The sequence below is a fragment of the Saimiri boliviensis genome, chromosome 9 (assembly GCF_048565385.1).
Source record: "Saimiri boliviensis isolate mSaiBol1 chromosome 9, mSaiBol1.pri, whole genome shotgun sequence".
In the NCBI taxonomy this organism is placed as follows: domain Eukaryota; kingdom Metazoa; phylum Chordata; class Mammalia; order Primates; family Cebidae; genus Saimiri; species Saimiri boliviensis.
This window is the reverse complement of record NC_133457.1, coordinates 42,450,886-42,477,979: the sequence shown is the minus strand read 5'-3', so window position 1 is coordinate 42,477,979 and position 27,094 is coordinate 42,450,886. Positions and strand designations below refer to the sequence as shown.

Below are 27,094 nucleotides of genomic sequence, written 5' to 3'. Positions count from 1 at the left end.
GGAGGATGAACTGAAGCAAATTGCTGAAAATATTGAGAGCATTAATCAGAACAAAGCTCCTTGGAAATATATAGGCAACTATGCAATTTTGGATCATCTTGGAAGTGGAGCTTTTGGCTGTGTTTACAAGGTGACTTTCCCCTCGGGGAACATTTCTGATGCTCCCAACCAAACCGGACGTCACACTTGCACACCCATACTCAATCGAATTGGAACTCTTGTCATAGAACAAAAGCGAGCAAATAGACATGAAAATCAGAATGATTGTTTTTGTCAAACAGATAGAGATGGCCACACTAATATTGTTTTAGCCGTCAGCTCTAGAAATTGGCCACTGACTTTTTAAGACAAAGGGCATTACTAATCTCTCTCAAAAATATTCAGAATAGCTTGTCCCAATGCATGACACAATCTCTAAATTAAAAATCGCTATTAAGTAATGCAGACAGACCCAGGAGACACCAATGTTTTGAGCTGAGCTTAATGTAGATACAGCTGGTACTTTAAATGCTCTGTGACTTATTTGTATGACTTAGTTACTCATGTGAGTTTGTAAGTCTATCTCTTTCTTCCCCTTTCTACCTTCACCTTCTTTATCCTGTTCCTTTTTTGTTGTTGTTGTTGTTATTGTTCTTCTTTATTTTAGGTTAGAAAGCGTAGTGGTCAAAATCTTTTAGCAATGAAAGAAGTCAATGTACATAACCCAGCATTTGGAAAGGATAAGAAGGATCGAGACAGCAGCGTAAGGAATATTGTTTCTGAGTTAACAATCATAAAAGAACAGGTAAGTTTTTTTCTTAAATAAATGTCATTGCAAGCAAGTAGAGTTGTGGTGCTGTTCTTGTCCATGCTGTTTATGAAGAAGTTCTATGTGAAATAATTGACATTGAAGCAGTGATATTTTTGCCAGCTTTTTTCCTAAGGCTTGACACTGAAGCATAAAAACACTTTCTGGAGTTTATATTGGGTCATGGATGCAAAACAATTGGATTAATGGCACAGAATGCATCAGAGATGAGAAATCCTTTTATTTTCATTGTGAGCATATCTATTCTTTTCTCATTATATTTTAGGATATTTGGTTACTTGGTTACGTACATAGAAATATGATTAAGAGTTTCCTGACTTTTTTCAAGTGGAACCAAGCTGTTAACATTCCTCAAATGTGGCTTATTAAATCTAAAATGTAGATTTTCCAAGATGGGTTATTATTTATTGGCATGCGCAGAATGCTCTGACATAATGTAACAGCTCAGTTAACTCTCATTAGGAAGTTTGTTTGAGGAGGAAGAATAAACATTCCAAAGAGAAATGGGATTTCTTTGTGTGAGCCGAGAACACATTGGTTTCTTTTTCAGCCTCCCTTATTTGCACGTTCATTACAAATACTGTTCATTTATAATTCCTGTGGCGCTATCAGCTTCGCTGCTTTTTGTCCTCCACTGGTCACATTTGCATAGCATCTGTGTTGGGACGTAAAGAATTCCATAAATATGGTGACTTTTGTTCATCGAAATAGATAGTTCTACTCCAGTTTATATATTATAGTAAATATTATCATTAATAGTTTATTTTATAGTTGACTTTTATATACTCATACACTAGGCTTTAAAAAGTCTGTTCATGTGTTTATTCATTGTGGGGTCATCTAGCCTTCCACAATGTGCTTTTTCATTGTAGCGCAAGGCTAGAACAGGGCTTTTGACCTAAGCCAGTCCAGTGTTTACATTTGGACCCAAATATGGTTATAGTCCTTGCGGGTAAGCCAGGTCCAGAATATGGTTCTGGTTGGTTACCTGGCACCATATTGTTTAAAATCTGCTGGCCATTTGCTAGATGATGAAGTAGATTATTTGTTTTAGCACAATTTCCTAAGAAAAGAAACTATCAGACTAGGGCCAGCTGGGAGGCATGTGCTTGGGCTTCCAGGTTACTCAAGATTGCTCTCTCACTAGAGGGTTGAACTAATGGGAAGGAGGATATATTGAGTCCTTAAAGGAGGAGGTAGTGGCAGGCAGAAGAGAAACAAATGGGACTAGAATGGTAGAATACATTAAGCTTAACCATCCAAAGTGCAGTGCTTAAAAAGAGGCCTCACCGGACAGTGGGTTATTTCTCTTTCATAGAACAATGCCAAAGTGAGTAAACCAGGTTGATAGTGTTCTCTGCTCCATGGGATCGTTTGGGAATGCAGGTTTTTCCCTCTCCTCTTGTGCTGTCCCCTCCTAGCACACTGTCTTCTGTGTGGTTGAAACTGCCATAGCCATGATCACATCCGAGGTGGGATGAGGAGGAGCATGGAGGGCCATTCCCAATGTGTAGGGTTCACGCAGGAAGTGCACATGCTTGTTCTCACTTTCCATAGGTCAGAACTGAGTGGTAGCCTCGCCCCCGGCTTCAAGGGAGGCTGAGAAGTCCTCTCTAACTGGGAAGCCATGTCCAGCTACAACTGTATTGCAGTGGAGCAGGGGGACAGTAGGTTTTTGGTGAATAGCTAGCAATGTCCCTGCAAAAATCTTTCCGAAAGACTGAGAAGATGTCAGCAAGCCATTTGTTGATGTGATGGTGACTGTTCTAAGACAAATTTCATCTAGAAACTCAAATTAGAAGCAAAAGCTACCAAAAGATTAGCATTCTTCTAGCAAATGAGCTTTTTTAAATTAAAAAATTAGAAATTCTACTCACATCCTTAACTTATATTGAAGAGAAATTGCACTAGAGACTTTTAAAAAATTATGAGGAAGACTTTATTCGATACTCTTGCAATAGAAGTCAGACTATTGAATAGAGGAGAAAGATTGAACCCAACTCTGAATTCAAGGACAGAACAGCTAGGGACTCAGAGCCAATGGTCGGGGTGAGGGGGTCAGTGAGTGGAAGTTTACTAAGAGGAACTTGGTTAGATATCAAGGGTGAGTGGAGGAGAAACTTAATTGGATGTCAAGGGTGGGAGATTTTTCCATAAACTGACTTAGCAGGATACAAGTTGCTAAAACTGACAGACCAGGGATGAGGCCTAGTCACCAAGAGGACTCAGAGGAGCCTGACTAAAGTTTGTTTAAGGAGGAAATCCTTGTCAATTGCTATTATGATTTAAACTGAGTTAACTCTTAGATTATGCCATTTTCCTACTAATCATTTTGGAGAGCATATAAAGGAATGGTGTAAATAGACACAAACTCTACATAAATGTTTAGATGATAGGGAGAGATAAAGAACAATGAATATTTATAGTCAACAGAAGTTACCTCATTTTGTTTTTCTCCTTTATATAGTCTGTGTGTGGGATTGTGGCAAGGAGTACTAAAGGAATTCTTAATATTTCTTCTACCTCTATATTTCTCTTGGCTAAGTTAGGTAGTAAAGTCAGGTGATAGAACGTTTTAAATTTTATTTAAGCCATGTAGGATTGGTATTTTCAAACTGATTTTTAAGCCACAAGTTTTAAAAAATCACAATTTCAATTCGATGAGATCTTGAAATGCTTAGTTTTATAAATAAATATAATTTTTTGTAGTTTTCAAATATGACGTCTGAGTAGTCAGTGAAAAAATTGTGTTTTGAAGCAGTGCAATACATGTTTGTTATTTATTTTCTTATAGCTTTATCATCCCAACATTGTACGTTATTACAAAACATTTCTGGAAAGTAAGTATGAGTTTTCACGATATTTCTAAATAAGAAAACTTTTTTGTCATGTTTATTTTTGTATATTAGAATGTCACAAAAGAAACCTAATCAACTATTTTATTGACCTTTTTTATTAAGATGACAGTAGATGATCTTAAGGATCACTTTCTTGACTACTCAAACAGTGATCTCGTCAATGACCTAAAGATAGTTGTGAAATACTTAGCTCGTGTGAAAGACACATAAACCAAAATAGTTATTGCCATTCTCATATGCAAAAAAATCACTCAATAGGATCAGGACGTAAGAAAACTAAAGGATGAGGTTTCCTTAAGAAAAGAAAGTTGTTTTTGCTGACTCAGGTGACATTTTCCCTTCCCAAAGTTGGCGAGAGCTAGGTCTTTGAGATGTCTTTTACTTGAAGTTCAGATAAATGCCACAATGTGGCGATGGAGCCTAGACTGTTTTGCAGGCAGGCAGGGTTGCTTTCTGCAGGATGGAATGCTGAGCTCCAACCAAAACGTTGAGATAAAGCTATCAGCCGCTCTTTTTTGTTTTTTAAATAGGGCCTATGACAGAAATAATGTAAGTATTGATAAACTTTAATGATATGTGTCATATATCAAATATCAAAATAAATCTCCACTGGAAGGAAAAAGCTACAAGGCAACCTCTTTTTCAGTGCTATTGTTACTTAAGAAAATCTTTTGTGTGTGACTTTGGCATTTGTTATGATTTTACACATCTCCCTTCCCTTAGATGACTCAGAAAAACTCAGTGCTAAAACTCATGCAGTAAATTCTGTCCCCTTTACCCATTTATTCTTGATATTAGAATAATTTTCTCTAATTTACTGCATATCCCTTCAAAAAAGGTCAAGGTTGGCTTCTGACTTGTACTGAAGTGACATAACCTGTCTTAATATAAAAAACAAAAACCTTTATGCTACCTGCTTCCAAAAAAAAATGGAAATGGCTTAAAAATACTTAAAATATGATAAAATAGATTAGGAAATTGTAATAAAGAAGTATGAAGGATGAGAAAATTGAAAGTAAAGCTAGAGGTAATATTGGTACATGAATGAATATTTCTCAAAATTATGAAAAATTGGAAACAATATAAATGTCTATCTGTAGGAGAATGATTAAATAAATTATGATATACCCATATTGTACAAAACCATGCAACCAGCAGAAAGAATGATATGGATCTGTGTGCACTGAAGTATAAGGCTGCTTAATGAAAAAAAGCATACATTGCAGAACATATATGGTATGATTCCATTTTTGAAAATATGTTCTACACACACATTTTATATACATCCCAAAGTTTCAGAAGACACATATCACATACCATTGTTAATAAATCCTATTGGTTTTACAGGAGGAAGTAGAATTTACTTTTTTGTTTCTTGGCATCCGAAGCAAAAAGACAAAGAGTCATGAAATTCTCCGTAGCTATAAGATAAAACCTGGAGAAGTCCAGTTTTCTTTTCTTTTCTTTTTTTTTTTTTTTGCTCTTGAAAGGTATAACAGAAATTTTTCTCATGTGTGTTATTTTCAACTGTGTCATTGCAAGGCCATGGAATCATTCCAGTGTAAAATTCTGTAAGGTAAATCTATCAGACTATGAAACAATGCAGTTGAAAATGCAATTTTCTGACCGTCTGACTTGATCTGAGGGTAAATTTCCAATCATTGGGAGGAAGGATGGGCTTACATGTTCTTCAGGGAATCCTCCGTGACTGGAGATCATTTGCTTGTTCTCTGTGGCGCCTTTCAATCATTCCACATCCTGGCATACATAGAAAATGATAATATTTGCCAGTATAAAGTCATGCTAAGGGGTTGCCTGTAGCCAGAAGATACTGTTGCTGGGTCCCAGTTTTCCTAAGACCCCCTCACCTTCACTTCTTCCGGGCTGAGTGGCTCCATATTTTAGCACATCACCCCTAATCCTTTAGTGTTAGTGACCTGCACAGACATTGGGACGCTTGAACTCTCATTCATAAAATATTTCAAGGTGTCTGTATTGAGTTTAAATTTCTATGGCCTTTTGTGATATTTGTATAGATGATAGGTTGTACATAGTTATGGAGCTTATAGAAGGAGCCCCGCTTGGAGAGCATTTCAGTTCTTTGAAGGAGAAACAGCGCCATTTTACAGAAGAAAGACTATGGAAAATATTTATACAGGTACGCTTTTACCTTCACTAAATTTTTCTTAAAACAGTAAAGCTCTGAGCTGGCTTCTTAGAGACATGCGCAGTAATCATTGTTGGCTTTATGTACATTGTGGGAAATAAAATGTGTTTTTTATTCATTGTTTCAAGCTGTGCTTAGCTCTTCGATACTTACACAAGGAGAAGAGGATTGTCCATAGAGATCTGACGCCAAACAACATTATGTTGGGGGATAAGGACAAAGTAACAGTTAGTAAGTATAAACATTTTTAAACTTTTAACTAACGAATTCCTGAATGCTATTCTAGAGTAGTAGTGTCCAACAGAACTCGTGGCACTCATGGGAATGGTCTCTGTCTATGTTGTCCAACACGGTAACCACTTGCCACATGTGGCTATTGGGCACTTGAAATGTGGTTAGTGTGACTGAGGAAGTACATCTTTAATTTTAATTAAATGTTTTTTCTTCTTCTTCTTCTTTTTTTTTTTTTTTTTTTTTTTTTTTTTTTTGACAGGGTCTTGCTCTGTCGCCCAGGCTGGAGTGCAGTGATACGATCTTGGCTCACTGCAACTTCCACCTCCTGGGTTCAAGTGATTCCTGTGCCTCAGCCTCCCGAGTAGCTGGGATTCTGGGTACCCACCACCATGCCCACCTAATTTTTGTATTTTTGGTAGAGACCGGGTTTCACCATGTTGGCCAGGCTGGTCTCAAACTCCCGGCCTCATGTGATCCAACACCTTGTCTTTCCAAAGTGCTGGGACTGCAGGCGTGACCCCACCACACCTGGCCAAATTTTATTAAATTTTAATTTAGACATTCCTATGTGATGAGTGGGTACCATGCTGGACAGTGACTAGTATAGTTCTAAATGACCGAACTATATTTTGCCCATATGAGAGAGTGAAGTACTCTTAGAATACTTAAGTATTTACTTCCAAAATGAATGGTTTTGAGGTTTTTTTCTTACTGTAGAACACTGCTTCATCAACAAAAGCTTTTTGGACCACCACATAAGCACATTGTTTTGAACCATTTTACTATAGTCTGTCACTTATAAGTGACAAATGTACATATGGAGGGCTATGAAACCTCTAGCCATTTATATATTTCAACAGAATTTTTAATCACAATTTTTTTCATCTATAGCAGGTAGGCTTAATTCTGGGTAAAATTTTGCAAATTAGAAGGTTTATTTTCTCTTCCCAGTTATTTAATTCTTAATCATAACTTTAAGTTTTTAGCTTAGGATGACATATTTATATGCTGATATATCAATTTATAAGTTAATAAGGATTATTATAAATTGTGTTTTAATTTTATAGCAAATAGTACATATATACATATATAATATAGTTATGTATATGTAAAACAGAAAAAATATGTTTAATTCTTCTTAAATGGCTGTTCAGGCCATATTGTCTGAGTAGCAGCCAGCCTTGCATTTTATTTTCTTATGAAGATTAGCTTTAATCATTTCCTTTCATTACATTGAAATGTACTAAGCTTAATCTTTTATTGCATTAGCCTGTTTTTATTTCTAAACTTACATTTACTTTCTTTAATTATTACCATGCACCCAAATAGTTTGCAAAATAAAGAGCTTATAGAGAAAAACAGTTTTATGGCCCCCTCCTTTGAAACCCCTAGTTCTGTTCTCACAAAACAGCCACTTTTCCACTTTGTATTCTTTTTCTTATGGTATTTGATTTTCTATTGTAATAGGTGAAAATTTAGTTTTCTTTCTTCTTCTTCCCCATCTACCGTCCTGCCAGTACAGTTACAGCAGAATTCTATGTTAAGTCAATATTCAATGTTTACATTGTTAGCGCTCTGTAATTACTGTTCAATGTTGATTACCTATCCTCTCTCACAGATTGTTTTGTTTTTCTTAGGGTTAATGATTGCCTTCTTTTTCGTTTGTGTTCCTGGTTTTCTTTGTACCTACCATTTACTTTTCTTCAAATCTTCCAGAAGAATTATAAAGCCCTCTCAGTACCATGTCCACATGCTCAAACTGGTGCTCCCACTTCTGCCTTCCTGGACTCCTCGTTCCTGCAGCTGCTTGCTGGAGTGCACTCTGGGTTTCCCTTTAGGCCTGCTGCACAGCCATTGTCATGAAACTGTTATCTGTTCGCCTTCGGACTGTAGACTCTGTTTCTTATGTTCTGTGGCTTTTTCTCTGTAAAGTACCCTGCTCTGCTGGAGTATGTCTTCTAGTACTTTGCTAACAGAGACTGCTTTGGGAGTTATGTTTTTGGATACTCGCTTGCTGCAGATATTTTTATGGGACCCTCTTATTTGTCTAGTAGTTCGGCTTGGTGTAGTATTCTCAGATGAAAGTTTTTATTCTCTCAAGTTTTAAAGGCATTTCTCCAGTCTTCTAGTATCTAGTTGTGTTGTCAGGAAATCCAGTGTTCTTCCGATGCTTCTTTCTTGACACATGAGCTATTTTATCACTCTGGAAAATTTCAGAATGTTCCCTTTATCCACTGCTTTGGATGGGCCTTTAAAATTAAATGTGTCTGTAGCTAGGTGTGCTCTTTATTCTGGAGACTTAAAACTTCAGTCCTGGGAAGTTTTTCTGCATTATTTCTTCACAACTTTTCTCCCTTCCACTCTCTCTGTTTTCATTTTTGGAATTCTTTTTAGTCTCAGATATCATATGTACAAAAGGGTCTCCTAATTTAAAAAATAATTCTCTTAGTTTTTAAGTGTTTGTCTCTTTGATGTAATTGAGTTATTTCTTCAACTTATTTTTCATTCAATTGAATATTAAATTTATATTATAATATTTTAATTTATAAAAATTCTATCTTATTTTATGTTTTATTTTTATGGAATATTGTTTTTATTCTCTCTCAGGGTAATATAGATTTTTTTTTTCTTTAGCATCCTGAATTGTTTATCTTCTGAGGCTGTGTGTGTGTGTGTGTGTGTGTATGTGTGTGTGTATGTGTATATATGTGTGTGTATATACATGTGTGTATATATATGTGTGCACACACACATCATACATATATAACACTTAGTAGGAGTAAATATACACATTTTGTTCCTTCTTACTATTATCTCTCTTTCTGGCTGGGGGCTTTCTTCAACTGTCTTGTGACCCTGGGCTGGCCTTTAGTAATTTTGAGGAAGGCATGAGAAAGGCTGTCAGATCCCAGTGAGTTCCAGCTGAGGCTGTGATCTGGTGGCCTTCATTATAGTAAAATGGACATTTTTCTTTGAAGACTCCAAAATCAGTCTCCAAACTTTTTTTTTTTTTACCTAGAGAATACTCTTTGAGTATCTGGCCTGGGGGTATGTGCACCTGTTTGCTGTCATTCCGGGAGCAGCATGGACAAACGGGGCTCAGGGAACTGCATTCAGCTTATAGATTTTCGTTGAATTCTACTGCGCTTGGTTCCTTGTTGGGTTTATTTCTTTGAAAAATGAGTATTTTCTGTTGGCGGCAGAGGGTGCTTGATTTGCTGGCTGTGTGCGTGTGGGAGGGCACCTGGGAACTTGATCTCAGTTCCATGTATTGAGCTTTTTGCTTCTCTTCTCCCCTGGATGGCACCCTGGGCTCTTCAGGGTAAGTTGGCTCCCCTTAGCCTTACTCCTCTAGACACATGGGTGGGATTTTTGCTCTGCTGAATATGACCATCTTTATCTACTTCCCATCTGCCACACATTTACTGGAATATTTCATCCTCTGTTGTTGCCAAGCCCATTCTCATTGTTCTGTGGGTTAATAATATTCCAAAGAATATCCCCTCCTCCCAGCTTTTTTTTTTTCATTTTAGCAGGGTTTGAGATTTAAAGGAGATGAAAGCATATGATCAACCCATCTTTTAACCCAAAATGGGCAATCTAGTTACATTACATTCTAAGTCTACACATTTGACTTAAGACATCCTATTTTCATGTTGGCTCTCTAAGAAATACATATATTTCTACTTGCATTCAAGTCATATGGGACTCCCTAGAAGAAGTTGCTTTGCTTTACCAAAATAAGCAAATCTTTGTTTTGTCCTTCTCTGTCCTGCCCCTTAATGTCATTTTATTCAATCTTATTAATATTTATCAGAGTTCTACTTAGGAGTTATAAAATTAAAAAATTACTTCCACATTTTAAGGTTGTTTATCTTTAAGTGCAGCAGTATTTTCCTAGTCTCAAATAAAGAAGCAGCACAGGTGTTGGTGGCGTATTGGTGAGGCTAGCAGCCTTCAGATATGGGAGCAGTGAGCTCAGAATGGAATCCTAGCCTGTCTCATTTCCCGTCGCTAAAACAATGGTGTGTTCAGGTCATGAATGTGCTCCCATTATTTTTAGTGAATATAAAATGATTTTATGACTGAAAAGATAATCCACAGAGATTTGATGTCATACTTTAAAAAGATTTTAATTATAATAGTGCTGAAATGTTTTCAGTGTCTATCTCTATTGATATAATGTAGATACGTCCATTAGTCTCTGATTTTTAAGAGCGATTCTGGTTAAGGTAAAACCCTGAAGCATTAATATAAAGTGAAGTGTGTAAAATTTCCATATTTTAGGAAGTTGAATGCAATTGCAGTTGGTAGAGCCTATGAGAACAGGCTGGCTGTCGTGGCCGTGAGAGCATGTCGCCACAGAGGGGCAGCCTTGCTATGTTTTATGTTTCTCTTTGTTTGTGCTGGAAGGTTTATTTACTTCCAGAAAAGAAACACATAATTGCCAAATGATGTTGAAGATGCCTGAGACAAAGTGTGCCGAAAATGTGATCAGAACAAAAAGCTTTCGGAAAACCAAAATTTTCATCTTCTCATTTTTCTTAATATAGATGAATTAAATGTAAGATTGAGGATGGTCTGCAATTAGTTATAGTAAGCCTTGCTGGCTGGAGTTTGCTTTCATGAGGAAGCAGAGTAGAAAGTACTCACATATTCTGTTATGCTTAGTTTTACAAATGCTAGCTGTTTTTAAGTCTAAATATATTTTCATTTGAAAGACTATCTTTTGATGACATGTGCTGTGACACTCGTTCAGGTCTTGCTCCTGCGTTTATCTGCAGCCTTTGAAGCCACATAAGGGAACAAACCCCATTTCAGTGGCACATGGGGTAAAACACAGTCAACATTTGCCCTAAATACTGTAAATGCCTGCCAAGTAAGGTCTGTATTGTGCCATCACATTACAGAATGACTCTTGAGGGAATATGGTCAAAGTGACCTCACCCTTGAACCCACCATTCCATATTTCTTGACCTTTTCAAATACCCACATTTTAATGTAAACCCTCCATGTCCCCTTGTCTCCTCTGCTTTCAAAGAAAAAAGAAAAAAACAAAATTCATTTAATTGTAGTTAATAGAGTTCAGATATGGGCTTTAGTACATGACTCGGAAGGTCACATGTTCATCTTGCAAACAAACAGGCTGTGCATATTTCTGTTTCTCAAGTGATATTTGGCAGCGGCTCTGATGGCAACAACTAGAGAAAACCTGATTCCATGTAAAGTGTATCAAAGGCTCCAAGTCTCATCAAATGGCATCACATGCCAGACATTGCAGGGAGAGAGATGAGATGAAAACCGTGCTTTCTGCTCCCTGAGCTCACGGTCTTGTGGGGAAGACTTAGGTTATTCACTCTGCAATTACTTTCCTAGTTGCCACATCCTGCAAGTGAGCACAGAAAGTATGACAGACATAAACCCTGTCTTCATGAAGCTTATAGTTCTATTGCAGAGTGATTAAGGCTAGAATGTATATGCAAAATACTGTAACAAGTAACAAGTAATCTGAAAGTCTCAACAGCTTAAAACAGTGGCAAACTATAGCCTGTGGGACAAATCGAGCTGTGGCCTATTAGATATGTACTGTGAGTTAAGAATGGTTTTTATATTTTTAAATGCTTGTTGAAAAAAAGAATATATGACAAAAACCACATGGGTCTTGCAAAGTCTAAAATGTTGACTATCTGGCCTTGCAGAAAAGGTTGTCTGCCCCTGACTTAACAAGATTCCTATCCTGCTAATGCTACACGTCCATTATGTGCCAATGAGGGAGCTTACTCTGTACTTGCTTCTACAGCACAGAGGCAGGAAAGACAGAACATGAGAAACGATGCCTTGGCTCTTAAAATTTCTGCCCCAAAGTAACTAATGTTTTACCTCTACTCGGATTTCACCGGTCAAAGAAAGTCGGGTTTAACAGGATGTGGATACCTTTCTCCCCGGAGGGAATATGAATGAATGATTATATAGTCTGTGACAGCTATATAAGCATAAGGGAAAATGTGACTAACTTTGTCTTAGGGATCTTTTGGTGCAGAGTTAACTAGGAAAAGTAAGAGCAATTAATGCAGAGGCATAGCACGTGCAGGGGATAGGGACATGAAGGAATATACTATGTCTAGGGACTCTCAAGGTGTTTGATGTTGATATAGTGATGTAGTATATTCCTATCAAGGAATATACTATGTCTAGGGACTCTCAAGGTGTTTGATGTTGATGTAGTATATTCCTATCAAGGAATATACCGTGTCTAGGGACTATTAAGGTGTTTGATGTTGATATAGTGATGTAGTATGTTCCCATCAAGGAATATACTATGTCTAGGGACTATCAAGGTGTCTGATGTTGATATAGTGATGTAGTATATTGCTATCAAGGAATATACTATGTCTAGGTACTATTAAGGCATTTGATGTTGATGTAGTATAGGCATCCCCAAACTTTTTACACAGGGGGCCAGTTCACTGTCCCTCAGACTGTTGGAGGGCTGCCACATACTGTGCTCCTCTCACTGACCACCAATGAAAGAGGTGCCCCTTCCTGAAGTGCGGCGGGGGGCCGGATAAATGGCCTCAAGGGGCCGTATGTGGCCCGCGGGCCGTAGTCTGGGGACGCCTGATGTAGTATATTCCTATCAAGGAATATACTATATCTAGGGACTATCAGGGTGTTTGATGAGGGAGCCTTGGTGGGTGAGGAGCTTGGTCAAAGACTTATCCTTAGAGATTTTTCAGACTGGAAACTATATGATCAGATCTGGGAGGCAGAAGGATAATTAAAATGGCAGGTGAGGGAGCATGCTGGGGAACTGGATGGAGATTCTCAGTTTGGGACATGTTTCAGTTAGGATATGTTCAGGTGCAAAAAGCGAGACTAATGATGGCTTAAACCATGAGGACATGTAGTTATCTCACGACAAGGAGTCTGGGGGTGAGTCGTTCCAGGGTGGGTTCAGCAGCTTAAGGAGATCAGCCATGATCTAGGCCTTTCTGTCCTTTCTGTCCAGTACCCTCAGCAGATTGGCTTCTTCTCCACATGTTTGTTATCTCGTAGTCACAGGATGGTTGCCAGAGCTCCAGGCATCACTACCAAATTCAAAGACAGGAGGCAAGGTGGCTGGGTAAAATCTAGAAAAAAAAAATTGGCTTCTTTGAATGCTGTCTTCTCTGCTTTTATCATTAAAGAAAATCTTTCTTTTTTCTTTTCTTTTCTTTTTTTTTTTTCTTTGAGATGGAGTTTCCCTCTGTTGCCAGGCTGGAGTACAGTGGCATGATCTCAGCTCACTGCAACCTCTGACTCCCTGGTTCAAATGATTCTCCTGCCTCAGCCTCCCGAGTAGCTGGGATTATAGGCATGTACCACCACACCTGGCTAATTTTTGTATTTTTAATAGAGACGGGGTTTCACCATGTTGGCCGGGATGATCTTGATCTCCTGACTTCATGATCCACCTGCCTCAGCCTCCCAAAGTGCTGGGATTACAGGCATGAGCCACTGTGCCCGGCCAGAAAATCTTTCAAAGAAAGTCTCCGTTAGTCTTGTTATATTGTGTTGGCTGAAGCCAAGTCATGTGACTACTCCTCACTGTAAGAGAGACTGTTGAGGTGAACTTCCAGCCTCTGCAGTTGGAGATCAGAAAGGGAGAGGATTTGGTTGATGGCTTTTGGAGAGCTGGCCCACAATGTTTGCCCCTGAAGGCTCTTGCAATTGTCCAGGAAAGACACAATGTGAGTTTTTCCAATGACAGTAGGAGAAGAGGATATGAAAAAGGGTCTTAATTCAGCAGTTATTTGGGACCCAGAATTAAGAAGATTTGGTGGCCAGTTAATGTGAGGTATGAGACAGTTGAGAAAGAAGCTGAGTTTGTGAAAATTTTTCTGCCATTGGCAGAAAATTAGATGACATGATTTAGGTGTAAGGTTTTGGTCATGCTTAGTTAAAATCTGATTATGCTTTTCTCCTGGTTTAAATCCTTCAAGTAGCTGCCTATGATATTTAAGATAAAGTTTAGTTTACTTATGGCACCCAAGGCTCTTTCTTCATAATCTCCTACTCGTTGGTTGTTCTGACCTCCTGGGACAGATTGTGCTTTCCTGAACAGGATGTGGCTTTATACCTCTGGTGCTTCTAACATGTCATCCCTCTACTTGGAATGCTCTTCCTCCCTTCTGCCACTCAAGTCAATTGCCCATCCTCCAGGTGGCATCTTTGATGTCTGCATCTGATATGTCCAGTTTCTGGGATTCTTTAGTACTGGGCTTGCCTGTCACACAGCACACAGCATGAAGTATTGAAAACACTGGCTTATTGCCATCTTCTTGAGGTGAGAGAAACGAACATTCTTGACTTTGTTTCTCTGATAGCACTTAATAAATATTTATTGACTAAATGAATAGAAGGATGAATGAACAAATGAATGAATTAATGAGCAAGTGAACAAAAAATACATCTAGGTGGAAGTATTCAGAAACCATTTACAAATAGGGAGCAGGGACTGAGGAGATACCTGGGTTTGAGATCGCCAGCTCACAGCCAAGATTGTCTAGCAGGAGTGCTTACACAAGAGGAGTTGAATATTAATGTAGAAATTGCATGCACACATGGGCAAAGGTACAATGAGTTCCCACTGTTATCGCAGCAAACAGTAACCCAAAGAAGAAATTTTACTTTCTTGAATGCCACCAAACTTTAAGACACTGAATTAGACCTACCCTGTATTTCTAGAATCTTCAGTATTTTAAATTTTTTAGAGGATTAGAGGATTTTTCATTGTTATTGGTTGGCTAAACTGCTGCTGAGAAATCTGTGTCATTAATAGAAAAAATGAGTTGGTATTGCATTTCTGATAGGGAACTCAAAGTCTTTATATGTGCATTACTTATATTCTTACAAAACCACGTCAAATACATAGATGATGGACTCTATTCATGGCTCTTGAAGGTCTCTTGACATGTATTGCTTTGAACTTGTTCTGTGATTTACTTCCTGTTAACCAGATACAGTGTCTATTTGAGTTTGAGTTGACATAACTTGAGTACTCTTAAAAGACTACAGAATATTGGATTGAGTCACTCGTGTTAAATACCCTTGTAGCAACTGTTGTGAGAGGGATCGCCCTGGAATTTTTCTCAGTCAACATATTGGCCTCATGTTAGTAAGAAAGTAAGAATATTTTTGTCAAGTTATCACAGTTGCCTTGTATTGCCATTAGGTCTTATAACACAAAAAGGAAACGTCACAGGAAATTCAGTCAAATCCAATTTCCGAAGTATTTTAAAGATTCTTACACCTTTGGTGGGTCATTCTGCATTTCTGAGATTCTGCAGTTTTAAGTTGGCTACAAGAAAAAGATAAGAATGGCAATTCGACCAAGTTGGAGCCAGATGGAGATGGTTCCTGACCCTGACAGTTGTTACGTTCCTCTGATGAGACAGTGAACTGGGTGAGCATATAAGGAGACACCAAATTTTTATGATCTTAGATGAAAGTTGGAAATAATAACCTCACAGGTGAGGTGAATAAAGCCAAATAAAAACACAAAGACTAAGGTTAATAAAATAGAGTTCATTTTAGTGTGTACTTGGGATATAATTTGGTTCTCTGAGAGCTTTGAAATGAAGCGGGTAGAATCTGATGTGTGATGTGTTCTGGATGAGTTGTTTTCACTCTGTAAGTTTTCCCATAGTGTGTTTTCTGAAGCAACATAGTGAGTAGGTGGTGGTATCTATTTTTATAGAGACAAATTCAGTGATACAGAGTACTATGCTTCTGGTTATCTCATCAGCATTTCCAGCCAGCTTAGTCTACTAAAGTCATTGGAGCTTCAGAGGCACTGCCCTGATCTACATTCTAGGCCTTTGAAAAACTAGTAGCATGCCACGCACAGTGTGTATGTGTGTGTGTGTGTGTGTGTGTGTGTGTGTGTGTGTGTGTGTTCACACCTGCATGTGTGCACATGTGTGAGAAAAAGAGAGTACACCCCTGACTTCCCATCATCATAGGAGTCTAGTCCTTGGCACTTTTATGTAATATTAGAGTTGTATGTACCGAGCTCCATTATTCCAACTGGTAGTAACCAGAAACAAAGCCCATACTGGAGAATGATTTTAGAAGATTCCTCTGTGGTTTACTTCCCATTAGCCAGATACAGTGTCTGTGTCTGAGCTAAGGACATTAATTTTTCCAAGATTCCAGTCTATTGATTGACATCTTAGAGCTAGGTGATGTTTGTGTACCACAGATAGGGAGTCACCTAGAATTCAGAACTCTTGTATCAGGTGTTGAATTTTTCATCGTGAAGCTCTGTGGCATCATAACTCCATTAATAAAATCAAGCAAATAACAATGCTGTTGAGAAAGAGAAATTCCTTCCCTCTGCCTCATCCCTGGTGGAGTCCATACTGGAGAAGGAAGCTTTGAAGCAACGGAGAGTGGCACAGTACAGGGTTTCCTGGCACACCAGCACCAAACACCTGCCCACTACTCTTTGTTTAGGAATATCCACTTTAGACTTAATGAGCACGCCGTCATTTGTTGAATTAGAAATAATTTTAATATTAATGGTAGCTGGGCTTCATTTAGGGGAAGGTCAGGAAGCAGTTTGCCGGGCAAAGATTAGAATCTGAATGACCTTCAGAGGAGGAACTGCCAATGGGACAGGGGTTTGTTGAGGGAAAACTGTGAGAATTATCCTGGGAAAGTCATTCCCATCCCTCACTGACTCCGGCACTGAGAGGATGTTACTGATGGTTCTGTTGCTGTGGACATTGTAGGTTAGCCATTCCATTTACTGAGGCAGCAGGAAAGAGGAGACTGGTAAATGAGCTGGAGATCTTTCTTCCGGCCTATTTTGCAGTTGTGCTCAAGTAGACTCCCCTGTCCTTGCCTAGTATTATAGAGGTTTCACCTGATCATTTCCTGAAATTGTCAAAGTCATTAATTATTTTCATTTTACTGAGGGAAGACATCCTTAGTCCATTTTTGAAAACCGGAGAGCAAGAATCTAGGGACTCAGCCAAAGTCCACACAACTTTTCCATCTGAAGTTTGATCATTGTAGGCTATAGTGTAAATGTGCTATAGAATTTAACATTTTCTGTATCATTTGTTCTGTCAAAGGGGAGAATTTCTTTGGATCCTATTTTTTTTTTCATAATGTACTGTATGCAAAATGCTTTCTGTTGTCATTTTGAATACCTATAATGGCATATGAATGCTTTTTATGAGCACAGTTTCTGAAAACATTTGTTCTTCTCCAAATATGATCACAAATGAGGAAAGAGTAATAGAAACATTTCTGTCATTACCAAAGTCTTCCAAATGTCCAAACAATATTAGTTTTTGCTCACTTTAAGAATATTTCTCAACTATCTGTATGTTTACAGACATCTCTCCAGGTGTCTGCTATTATCTAAATTAACTGGAGTGAATAAAATCATTGTAATACTCCTCAGTTTTTGCCTTTCAAAATAAATGACATTTTAATAAGAATAAGATGACTCTTATGTAGCATTAGAACTAAAAGTCAAAGCATTATTTTCAGTTATAAGTTGGTCAGGTATTATGTGTGCTAAAATTATAATGAGCTCCCTAAATAAAGTTTTAAATATTGAATACTATTTTTTTTTCTGTATAGTGATTGCTTAATTTAATTTTATTTATTTATTTATTTTTGAGGCGGAGTTTCGCTCTTGTTACCCAGGCTGGAGTGCAATGGCGCGATCTTGGCTCACTGCAACCTCTGCCTCCCGGGTTCAGGCAGTTCTCCTGCTTCAGCCTCCTGAGTAGCTGGGATTACAGGCACGCGCCACCATGCCCAGCTAATTTTTTGTATTTTTAGTAGAGACGGGGTTTTACCATGTTGACCAGGATGGTCTCAATCTCTTGACCTCGTGATCCACCCGCCTCAGACTCCCAAAGTGCTGGAATTATAGGCGTGAGCCACCGCGCCCAGTCTGATTGCTTAATTTTTACTAATTTTCTCCAGTACATAAAAGGGAAAGGCAGTGAGCCATCTAGTTTGTGAATAGTTGTTAACACCACCTTATATGATTTGGTCTTCTAATATTTCCTATATGTGAGTAGTATTACTAGGTGGAGAGGTTAGACAGATCTATCTATCTACCTATCCTCTCTACCTAGTAGTACTACTAGATATTATCTATCTCACAGGTATGTGATATCATTATATATATATATATATTATAGATAGGGAGGCAGATGGATATACATATAGTTATGTGTATATATTTGTACATATATATGTATCAAAAGATATGTATCCATCAATCTATAGGGATAAGCAGTACAAAGTCCCCTCACGGATCTTTCATACTAGTTAGAAGGGAAAGACCCTAAATGCATAAACAAATAATAAATAAATACATAAAGAAATTTCAGATAATGAAATATATTAAGAATTAAATGAATATAATAGACGAATATTGAAGGAGTGGGGATTTTTTTATAGCATGTACTAGAAAAGTCACTCTGAACACCTAGATCATATGTGTTGTACAGACCTGGTACTTAGTAGTTTGGCTTTGATTCTTAGTATTTATCAGAACTCTTCGTAGAATTTTAACCTTGTAAGTAGTAACCAATGAGTAAATGGGCAATTGTGTGTCTATTTTAGATATTTAAAGGATCATTTTGGATCTGAAGTGTAGAATTATATTTCATGAGGAGAGATGGAAGGAGGAAGTCTGTTCAGGAGGAATAGCTCCCTAGCCTCAATGAGAGGTCACGGCAGCATGGACTAGAATGATAGCAGTTGTATTCATTATGCATTGCTGGGTAACAAATTCCCCAGAAATTTTGGAGGGTTAAAATAACAAACACTTATTTTCTTATAGTTTCTAAGGGTCAGGAGTCCAGGAGCAGCATATCTGGGTGATTGTGATTCTGATTCAGGGTTTCTCATGAGGCTGTAGTCAAACTGTCAGCCCAGGATACATCATCTGAAGCCTGGACTGGGGCTGGAGGGTCAGCTTCCAGGAAGGCTCACTCCCATGGCTGGCGATGAGTTCTGGCTTTTGGCTGAAGTGAGTGCCTCATTTCTCTTCTACTTGGCCTTTTATCCTGGAGGACTTCTCTTTTCTATGTAACCTCCTCGGCAGAATAACCTGTACTATTCGACATGGTGGCTGGGTTCTGAGAGAGTCAGTGAGCAAGAGAGAGCACACACAATTGGAAGCTGCAGTCTCTTTTAACCTAACATCGGAAGCAACATCTCATCCCTTCTGTAGTCAGTTCATTAGCCATTAGTTACCAAGTCTCACTCACACATAAGAGAAGGACAGTTAAGATTCAACCTCCTGAAGGGAGGAATGTTAAAGAACTGATAAACATTTTCAAAACTACAACTTCAGTGGAGGTGATGAGAGGTGCCCTAATTCACTATATATATAATATATATATAATATATATATATGTATTATGTATATTGCTTCTACAAAAAAAGTTTTATATAAATTTTATATATAATTTAAATTTTTAATATAATTTTATATACAATTTAAAAAATATATATTATATATAATATTTATTTAAATATATGTGAAATATATTAAATATATATGAAATAAATAAATTTATTTATTATATATAAAATATATAATAAATAAATATATATATTTAAATAATATATATTTAAATAAATATATAATGTATATAATATATATTATATATATTTAAGTAAATATATAATAATTATATATATAATATATATGTTTATAAATATATAATATATAATAAATATATTATATATATAATATATTTATTATATATTTATTATAATATAATTTATTATAATATATAATATATTTATTATAATATAATTTATTATAATATATATTATATATATTAATATTATATAATATATATTATATATGATATAATATATATTATATATGATATATAACATGTATTATATATAGATATCTGTTTTATATATATATAAAACTTTTTTTGTAGAAGCAATAGGACATATATATATATATATATATATATATATATATATATAACATTTTTTTTTGTAGAAGCAATAGGGCTTTGCTGTGGTAAACTAAAGTATGGAACTATATATCAGTCAGGATTCATTCATGAGACAGAAACCACCTAGTAATTTTAACAGGACAAGTTTCATGTATTAAGATGACTTTTGACAAGTACTAGGATTAACTACAAAATGGTAAAGGCAGCCCAATAAGGAATACAAGAACAGCATATACAGGTATACCTTGGAGATGCTGTGGATTTTGTTCCAGAACACCACAATAAAGCAAATCACATCAACTTTTCGGTTTTCTAGTTTGTACAAATGTTGTGTTCACTTATGCTCTAGCCTATTTAGTGTGCAATAGTAGCATTATGTCTAATGAGCAATTAAGTACCTGCCTCTATTAAAACATAATTTGTTGGTAAAAAATGCCAACAATCATCTGAGCCTTCAGCAAGCCATAATTTTTTTGCTGGCACAGGGTCATGACTTGATGCTACTGACCGATCAGGGTGGTGGTTGCTTAAGTTTGGCTTGGCTATGGCAATTTAATAAAATAAGACAACAATGAAGTTTGCTGTAGAAAATTTCTCTTCCTTTCGCAAAATATATTTCTGTAGCATGAAATGCTGTTTGATAGCATTTTACCAACAGTAAAACTTCTTTCAAAATTAGAGTCAATCCTCTCAGGTCCTGCTGCCTCTATGTCAATTAAATTGATAGAATATTTTAAATATTTTCTTGTCATTTCAACAATGTTCACAGCATCTTTCCCAGGAGTAGATTCCATTTCAAGAAACTTATTTCTTTGCTCATCTAGAATAAGCGACTCCTCATCTATTCAAGTTTTATTGTGAGATTACTATGGTTCAGTCACATCTTCGGGCTCTGATTCTAATTCTAGTTCTCTTGTTATTTCCACCACATCTGCAGTAACTTTCTTCACTGAAATCTTGAGCCCTTTAAAGTTATCCATGAGGGTTGTAATCAACTTCTTCCAAACTCCTGTTAGTGTTGATATTTTGACCTCTTCTCATGGATCACGAATATTCTTAATGGTATCTAGAATGGCGGATCTCTTCCAGGAGGTAAACGTTGCAGGAATCACTATCTATGACCCCTATAGCCTTATCTTTCAATTAGTAAAAGTAGAAATGACTCCTTGATCTATGGACTACAGAATGGATGTTGTGTTAGCAGACATGAAAACAACATTAATTTTTTTTCATATCCATGAGAGCTCTTGAGTGTTGAGGTGTATTGTCAACAAACCCTAATATTTTGAAAGGAATTTTTTTTTTTTTTCTGAGCAATGGTTCTCAACAGTGGGCTTAAAATAGTAAACTATGCTGTAAATAGAAGTACTGTCATTCAGGCTTTGCTGTTCTACTTGTAAACCACAGGTAGAGTATATGTGGCATAATTCTTAGAAGCCCTAAAATTTTCAGAATGGTCCATAAACATTGGCTTCAACTTAATTACCAGCTACATTAGTCTTTAATGAGAGAGCCAGCCTGTTCTTTGAAGCTTTGAAGCCAGGCATTCACTTCTCCTCCCTAATTATGGAAGTCCTAGATGGCATCTTCTTTCAGTAGAAGGCTATTTTGTCTACACTGACTACCTGTTCCTTAGTGTAGTCACTTCATCAACTGTCTTAGCCAGATCTGGATAACTTGTCACAGCTTCCATATCAGCCCTTGCTGCTTCACCTAGCACTGTTATGTTATGGAGACGTCTTCTTTGCTTAAACTTCACGAACCAACCTCTGCTAGCTTCCAGACTTTCTTCTGCAGCTTTCTCCCCTCTCTGAGACTTCACAGAATTAAAGAGAGTTAGGGCCTTGCTCCAAATTAGGCTTTGGCTTACAGGAGTATGCTGGTTTGATCTTTTGTCCAGATCACTTAAACTTTCTCCTTATCAGCAGTAATGCTGTTTATTTTCTTACCATTTGTGTGTTCAGAAGTGTCACTCCACTGAGTAGCACTTTTAGTTTCCCTCTAGAATTTTTCCTTTGCAACTTGGCTGTTTGGTGCCAGAGGCCTACCTTTCAACCTGTCTGAGTTTTTGATGTGCCTTTCTCACTAAGCTTAATCATTTCTAGCTTTTGATCAAAAGTCAGTGATGTATGACTCTTCCTTTCACTTGAATGGTTGGAGGCCAATGTAGGGTTATTCGTTGGCCTAATTTCAATATTGTTGTGTCTAGGTGATTAAGGAGGCTCATAGAGAGTAAGAGTTGGGGGCGCAGCCAGTCAATGGAGCAGTCAGAACACACAGAACATTTAGCAATTAAGGTTGCCATATTAGGTGAGCATGGTTTGTGGTGTCTCAAAACAGTGACAATAGTAACATCAAAGATCACTCATCACAGATCACCATAACAGATATAATAATAATAAAGTTTGAAATTTTTTTTTTTTTTTTTTTTTTTTTGAGACAGAGTTTCGCTCTTGTTACCCAGGCTGGAGTGCAATGGCGCGATCTCGGCTCACCGCAACCTCCGCCTCCTGGGTTCAGGCAATTCTCCTGCCTCAGCCTCCCGAGTAGCTGGGATTACAGGCATGTGCCACCATGCCCAGCTAATTTTTTGTATTTTTTTTAGTAGAGACGGGGTTTCACTATGTTGACCGGGATGGTCTCGATCTCTCGACCTCGTGATCCACCCGCCTTGGCCTCCCAAAGTGCTGGGATTACAGGCTTGAGCCACCGCGCCCGGCCTAAAGTTTGAAATTTTATGAGAATAACCAAAATGTTTCAGAGATACGAAGTGAGCAGATGCTGTTGAAAAATAGCGCTGATAGGCTTGCTGGATCCAGGGTTGCTACAAACCTTCAATTTGTAAAAAAGAATGCAGTATTTGCAAAGTGCAATGAAGTGAAGCACAATAAAAGGAGGTGTCACTATATAAGAATGAGCTACAACCTCTAGGGGTGAGGCAAACTATTCAAAGAAAAAGCAAATTTTAAGAAAGCCCCCCTCCTCAAGGGCTGAGATTCAGACTTTGTTGGAGAGGGTATGACTTTAGCCCACTGATGGCAGAAATTGCATTGAAATGATGCAAGATAAAGCTCTCAAACAGAAAATTGCCCCTGGAATGTTGAGCATCCTTTTCAGGAAGCCATTTTCTGGCATACCAGTAGAACTCAGTGGGAATCTCTTGGCTCGGGTGCTCATGAAACTAGCTAGACTGAGCCTGGCTAGAATGCTGGTAGAACTTACTGGGAATCTACCCGTGGAGGTGTTATGAAAACAGCTGAGATGCCGGCGGAATTTCCTGGTATGTTGTCAGCTGGGTTGCTTGCAAAATTTGCAAGGATGCTGGATATAGTGCTGGTGGACCTGTGTAGGAAGCTGCCTGCAGGGAAGTGAGCACCACTAACCATCCTGCACACTGCACCAGTGCTACAGGAGCAAAGAAAGAAAGGAAGCATGTCACAACCAGGAGAGGAAGAGAAGCCTCTCCCGCAGTTTCCCTTCAGCACCCTCTACTGACAAAGCTTCACATCAAGCCAGCTGGCGAAGGAGAGACATTATCAAGTTCCAGCTCCATTAACAAAGCAGGGTCATGATGAAGGGTGGGTTTGATGCTGAAAAGGAATGAGTTGACAGCTAGCAGAAGAACTAAGGAAAATACCTAGGTCAATATTGGTGCCACTTACTGAGATGGGGAACCAGGAGGAGTCATTTGAGTTAAGATTGAGAATTCTCTTTGGGTGCGTTAATTCTGAGATGCCTCGGAGACACTTAAGTGAAAATTTTGATTTTCCAGGTGAATATGTAAATCTGGTGCTCAGAGAGAGCAAGGGGCTGTTTCCAACAAATGGCATGGTAACAGTTGAAAATCCACATAAAAAAATCAGAACCTCAACCTATATATCATACCTTATATAAAACTTAGCTCAGTTTGGATCATAGAACTACATGAAACTTAAATTATCAAAATTCTGGAAGAAAAAAAATGGATATAGTTTTTACAATCTTGGGCTAGGCAAATATTTCTTAGACATAGCATCAGAAACATAACATGTCACATAAACTAATAAATTTGACTTCATCAAAGTTTAGAACTTCTGTTCTTTGGAAAACATTATTAAGAAAACGAAAAGATAAGCTGCAGACTAGTAGAAAATATTTGCAAATTGTATATCTGACAAATAATTCGTATTCAAAACTCAAAAATAAAAAAATAAACAACCTAATGAAAAAAATGTGCAAAAATCTGAGCAGGCACTTCCCTAAGGAAGATACCCAGGTGCTCACTGTGGCAGCACATATACGAAAATTGGAATGCTACAGAGATTAGCATGGCCCCTGCACAAGGATGACATGCAAATGCATGAAGTGTACTTTTTTTTCTTTTAAAAATGAACATGTCCAGATAGCAATTAAGTACTTTAAAAGTGTTCAACACTAGTAATCTCTAGGGACATACAAGTGAAAACTATGCTGAGATATCACTACTTACCTATTAGAATAGCTAATTAAATAAAAACTGACATTAAATGCTGGTGGGATGCAGAAGCAACCGGAACATTCCTATTTCTGGTGAGAGAAAAAAATTGGAAAATGGTTTGACTTGGCAGGTTTTATAAAATCAAATTAAATTAATCCTTATAACATGATCCAGTAATCCCACTCCAAGACATTTATCAAAGGGAAATTTAAAATTATGTTCCCACAAAAATTTGTATGCACATACTGTACTTAATCTGAATCTTCAGTAGGATGTTGACTAGGAACACTGAGAATGGTGTACATACTTTGTTGTTGAACTTAAAAGGGAAACACTCAGTTTTTCAGCATTAAGTAGAATACTAGCTATAGCTTTTTTTTGGAAGATGCCTTTTATCAGGTTAAGAAAGTACCTATCTATTCTTATTTTGCCGAAAGGAGAATAGATGTTGAATTTTGCTGATGGTTTTTACATATTGGTTGAGATGGTCATATGGTTTTCCTTCTTTAATGTATTGATTTGGTAAATTACATTGATGCATTTTTATTTTTTAAATTTATTTTATTATTTATTTATTTATTTATTTTTTTTTTGAGATGGAGTTTCGCTCTTGTTGCCTAGGCTGGAGTGCAATGGCATGATCTTGGCTCACTACAACCTCTGCCTCCCAGGTTCAAGCAATTCTCTTGCCTCAGCCTCTGGAGTAACTGGGATTACAGTCACCTGCCACCATGCCCTGCTAATATTTTGTATTTTTAGTAGAGAAGGGGTTTCACCGTGTTGGCCAGGCTGGTCTTGAACTCTTGACCTCAGTTGATTCACCTGCCTTGGCCTCCCAGAGTGCTGGGGTTATAGGCATGAGCCAACACACTCGGCTGATAACTTTTTATTTTTTAAATTATTTTAGATTCGGGGGCCACATGTGCCTGTTTGTTACATGGATATATTGCATACTGCTAGTGTTCAGGCTTCTATTGAACTCATGTTGATGGATTTTTAAATATCAAATTAGCCTTGTATTTCTGGCATAAACCCCACTTAGTCATTATGTTAATACATATATATTTTATATGTCCTTTTTATATGTCACTGGATTTGATTTACTTATATTTTCTTGATAGTTTTTCTGTCTATGTTCAAGGGGCTCTTGTTCTATAGTTTTCTTGTGTCTTCTGGGTTTGGAATGGTGTAATGCTGGCTTTATGAAGTGATTTTGGAAGTATTCCCTACTCTTCTATTTTCTGGAAGAGTTTGTGTAGAATTGGTATAGATTTCTTAAATGTTTGGTTGAGTTTACTATTGAATTGATCTGGTCCTTATTTTTCTATATTGGCAATATTATGTCTTGGTGAGATTTGGAGCTTTAGAATCCAGCAACCCCAGATTAATATTTGACTGTTAATTTCTCCCTGTGAGACACTGGGCAAGTCACACATTCTCTCTGAGCCTGTTTCCTCATATATAAAATGGATAAGTGTGATGATTAAATCATAATATACATCAGTTATTCAATACTCTACTACATGTATTTATATATAATACATGATATTTGTATATAATAAATTATTTAAATTTTACTATCATACTGTACTGTTTACAGTACATATCAGTACTATATTATTATAATCCTTATTTTACAGATAAGAAAGCTATTGGAAAGCAAGATTAAATAACTTGCCCAGGATTACTCAGGTTACACATAATACAGCCAGTATTCAGATTGAGGCTGTCCAGTTCCAGAGTCCTGGCTATTAAACACTAAGCTTTACTAATGATAATGCCCATCTTTCAGAGTGCTATGAGTATTAAATGAGGCAATTCATGTAAGTGGCTGAATCTGTGCTAGTAGAAGCTTGTTATTTAGTAAATGTGTATTATTATTAATCATGTGAATTTTTATTGTTTTGAAATGAAACTACTTTGGAACATTTTCAGTCTGAAAGGCATTTTAGTATATATAAATAATCAAATGCCCCCTTAAAGTTTGTTGCTGTGAAATTCCATAAACGTTTGCTGCACTTTACAACATGATATTGAGAATATCAAAGCTTCTTAGGAAAAGCGACTTGAATTCTTGCCCTGGTTCCACATTGCCTTTTTGTGCAATCCTGGTAATTAAATCTTGCAAAATACTGGTGAATCTGTAGCAAACGGATAGGAAAAATATCTGTTTTTATCGTTTCGACCTAAGTTGTTGAGTAGTTTAAAAAAGACAAGTACCTGAAGATATTTGAAAAGTATGAGACTGTGGTAAAATGAAATACAAATATTTGGTGTTCTGTGATAAAAATCAGAATCTTCTGTTTATATACAAATATTTTGAGATGATTTTGAACATACTTGTACTGTGATTAGGACACACTGATGCCAGTTAATTTTAGGTTTTCAGGCCTTCATGGTAGTTATTCGGGCAATTCTTACTTTTCTTTTGGTCTGACGAGGTCATGACTGCCATATGCCGAATGTTAGATTCATTTTATTTATTTTAAAATTATAAAGGATAACCTAAAAAGCGGAATCACATATTCAATAGGTATTTTGTCCTGTGTTTCAGTCAACAAGACTTAATTTAAG

General features: G+C 37.1%; 1 protein-coding gene and 1 non-coding gene across 7 annotated transcripts in view; both read left to right on the top strand.

Moving 5' to 3' along the window:
- NEK10 (NIMA related kinase 10) overlaps nt 1-27,094 on the top strand; it is a 237,027-nt gene that overhangs the window by 81,836 nt on the left and 128,097 nt on the right. For 5 of the 6 annotated variants that reach the window (XM_074405757.1, XM_074405756.1, XM_039480208.2 and 2 more), the window contains 5 exons: nt 2-130; nt 647-784; nt 3,603-3,648; nt 5,703-5,824; nt 5,962-6,064. In XM_074405757.1, the coding sequence (XP_074261858.1) occupies nt 2-130; nt 647-784; nt 3,603-3,648; nt 5,703-5,824; nt 5,962-6,064 (538 nt within the window). Of the gene's footprint in view, nt 1; nt 131-646; nt 785-3,602; nt 3,649-5,702; nt 5,825-5,961; nt 6,065-27,094 lie in introns of those variants that run through there. The other variant, XM_074405760.1, reaches the window with a different exon arrangement.
- Nucleotides 24,320-24,423, top strand: LOC120368413 (U6 spliceosomal RNA). The gene has a single exon (XR_005582557.1). It is a non-coding gene; the product is annotated as a U6 spliceosomal RNA (small nuclear RNA).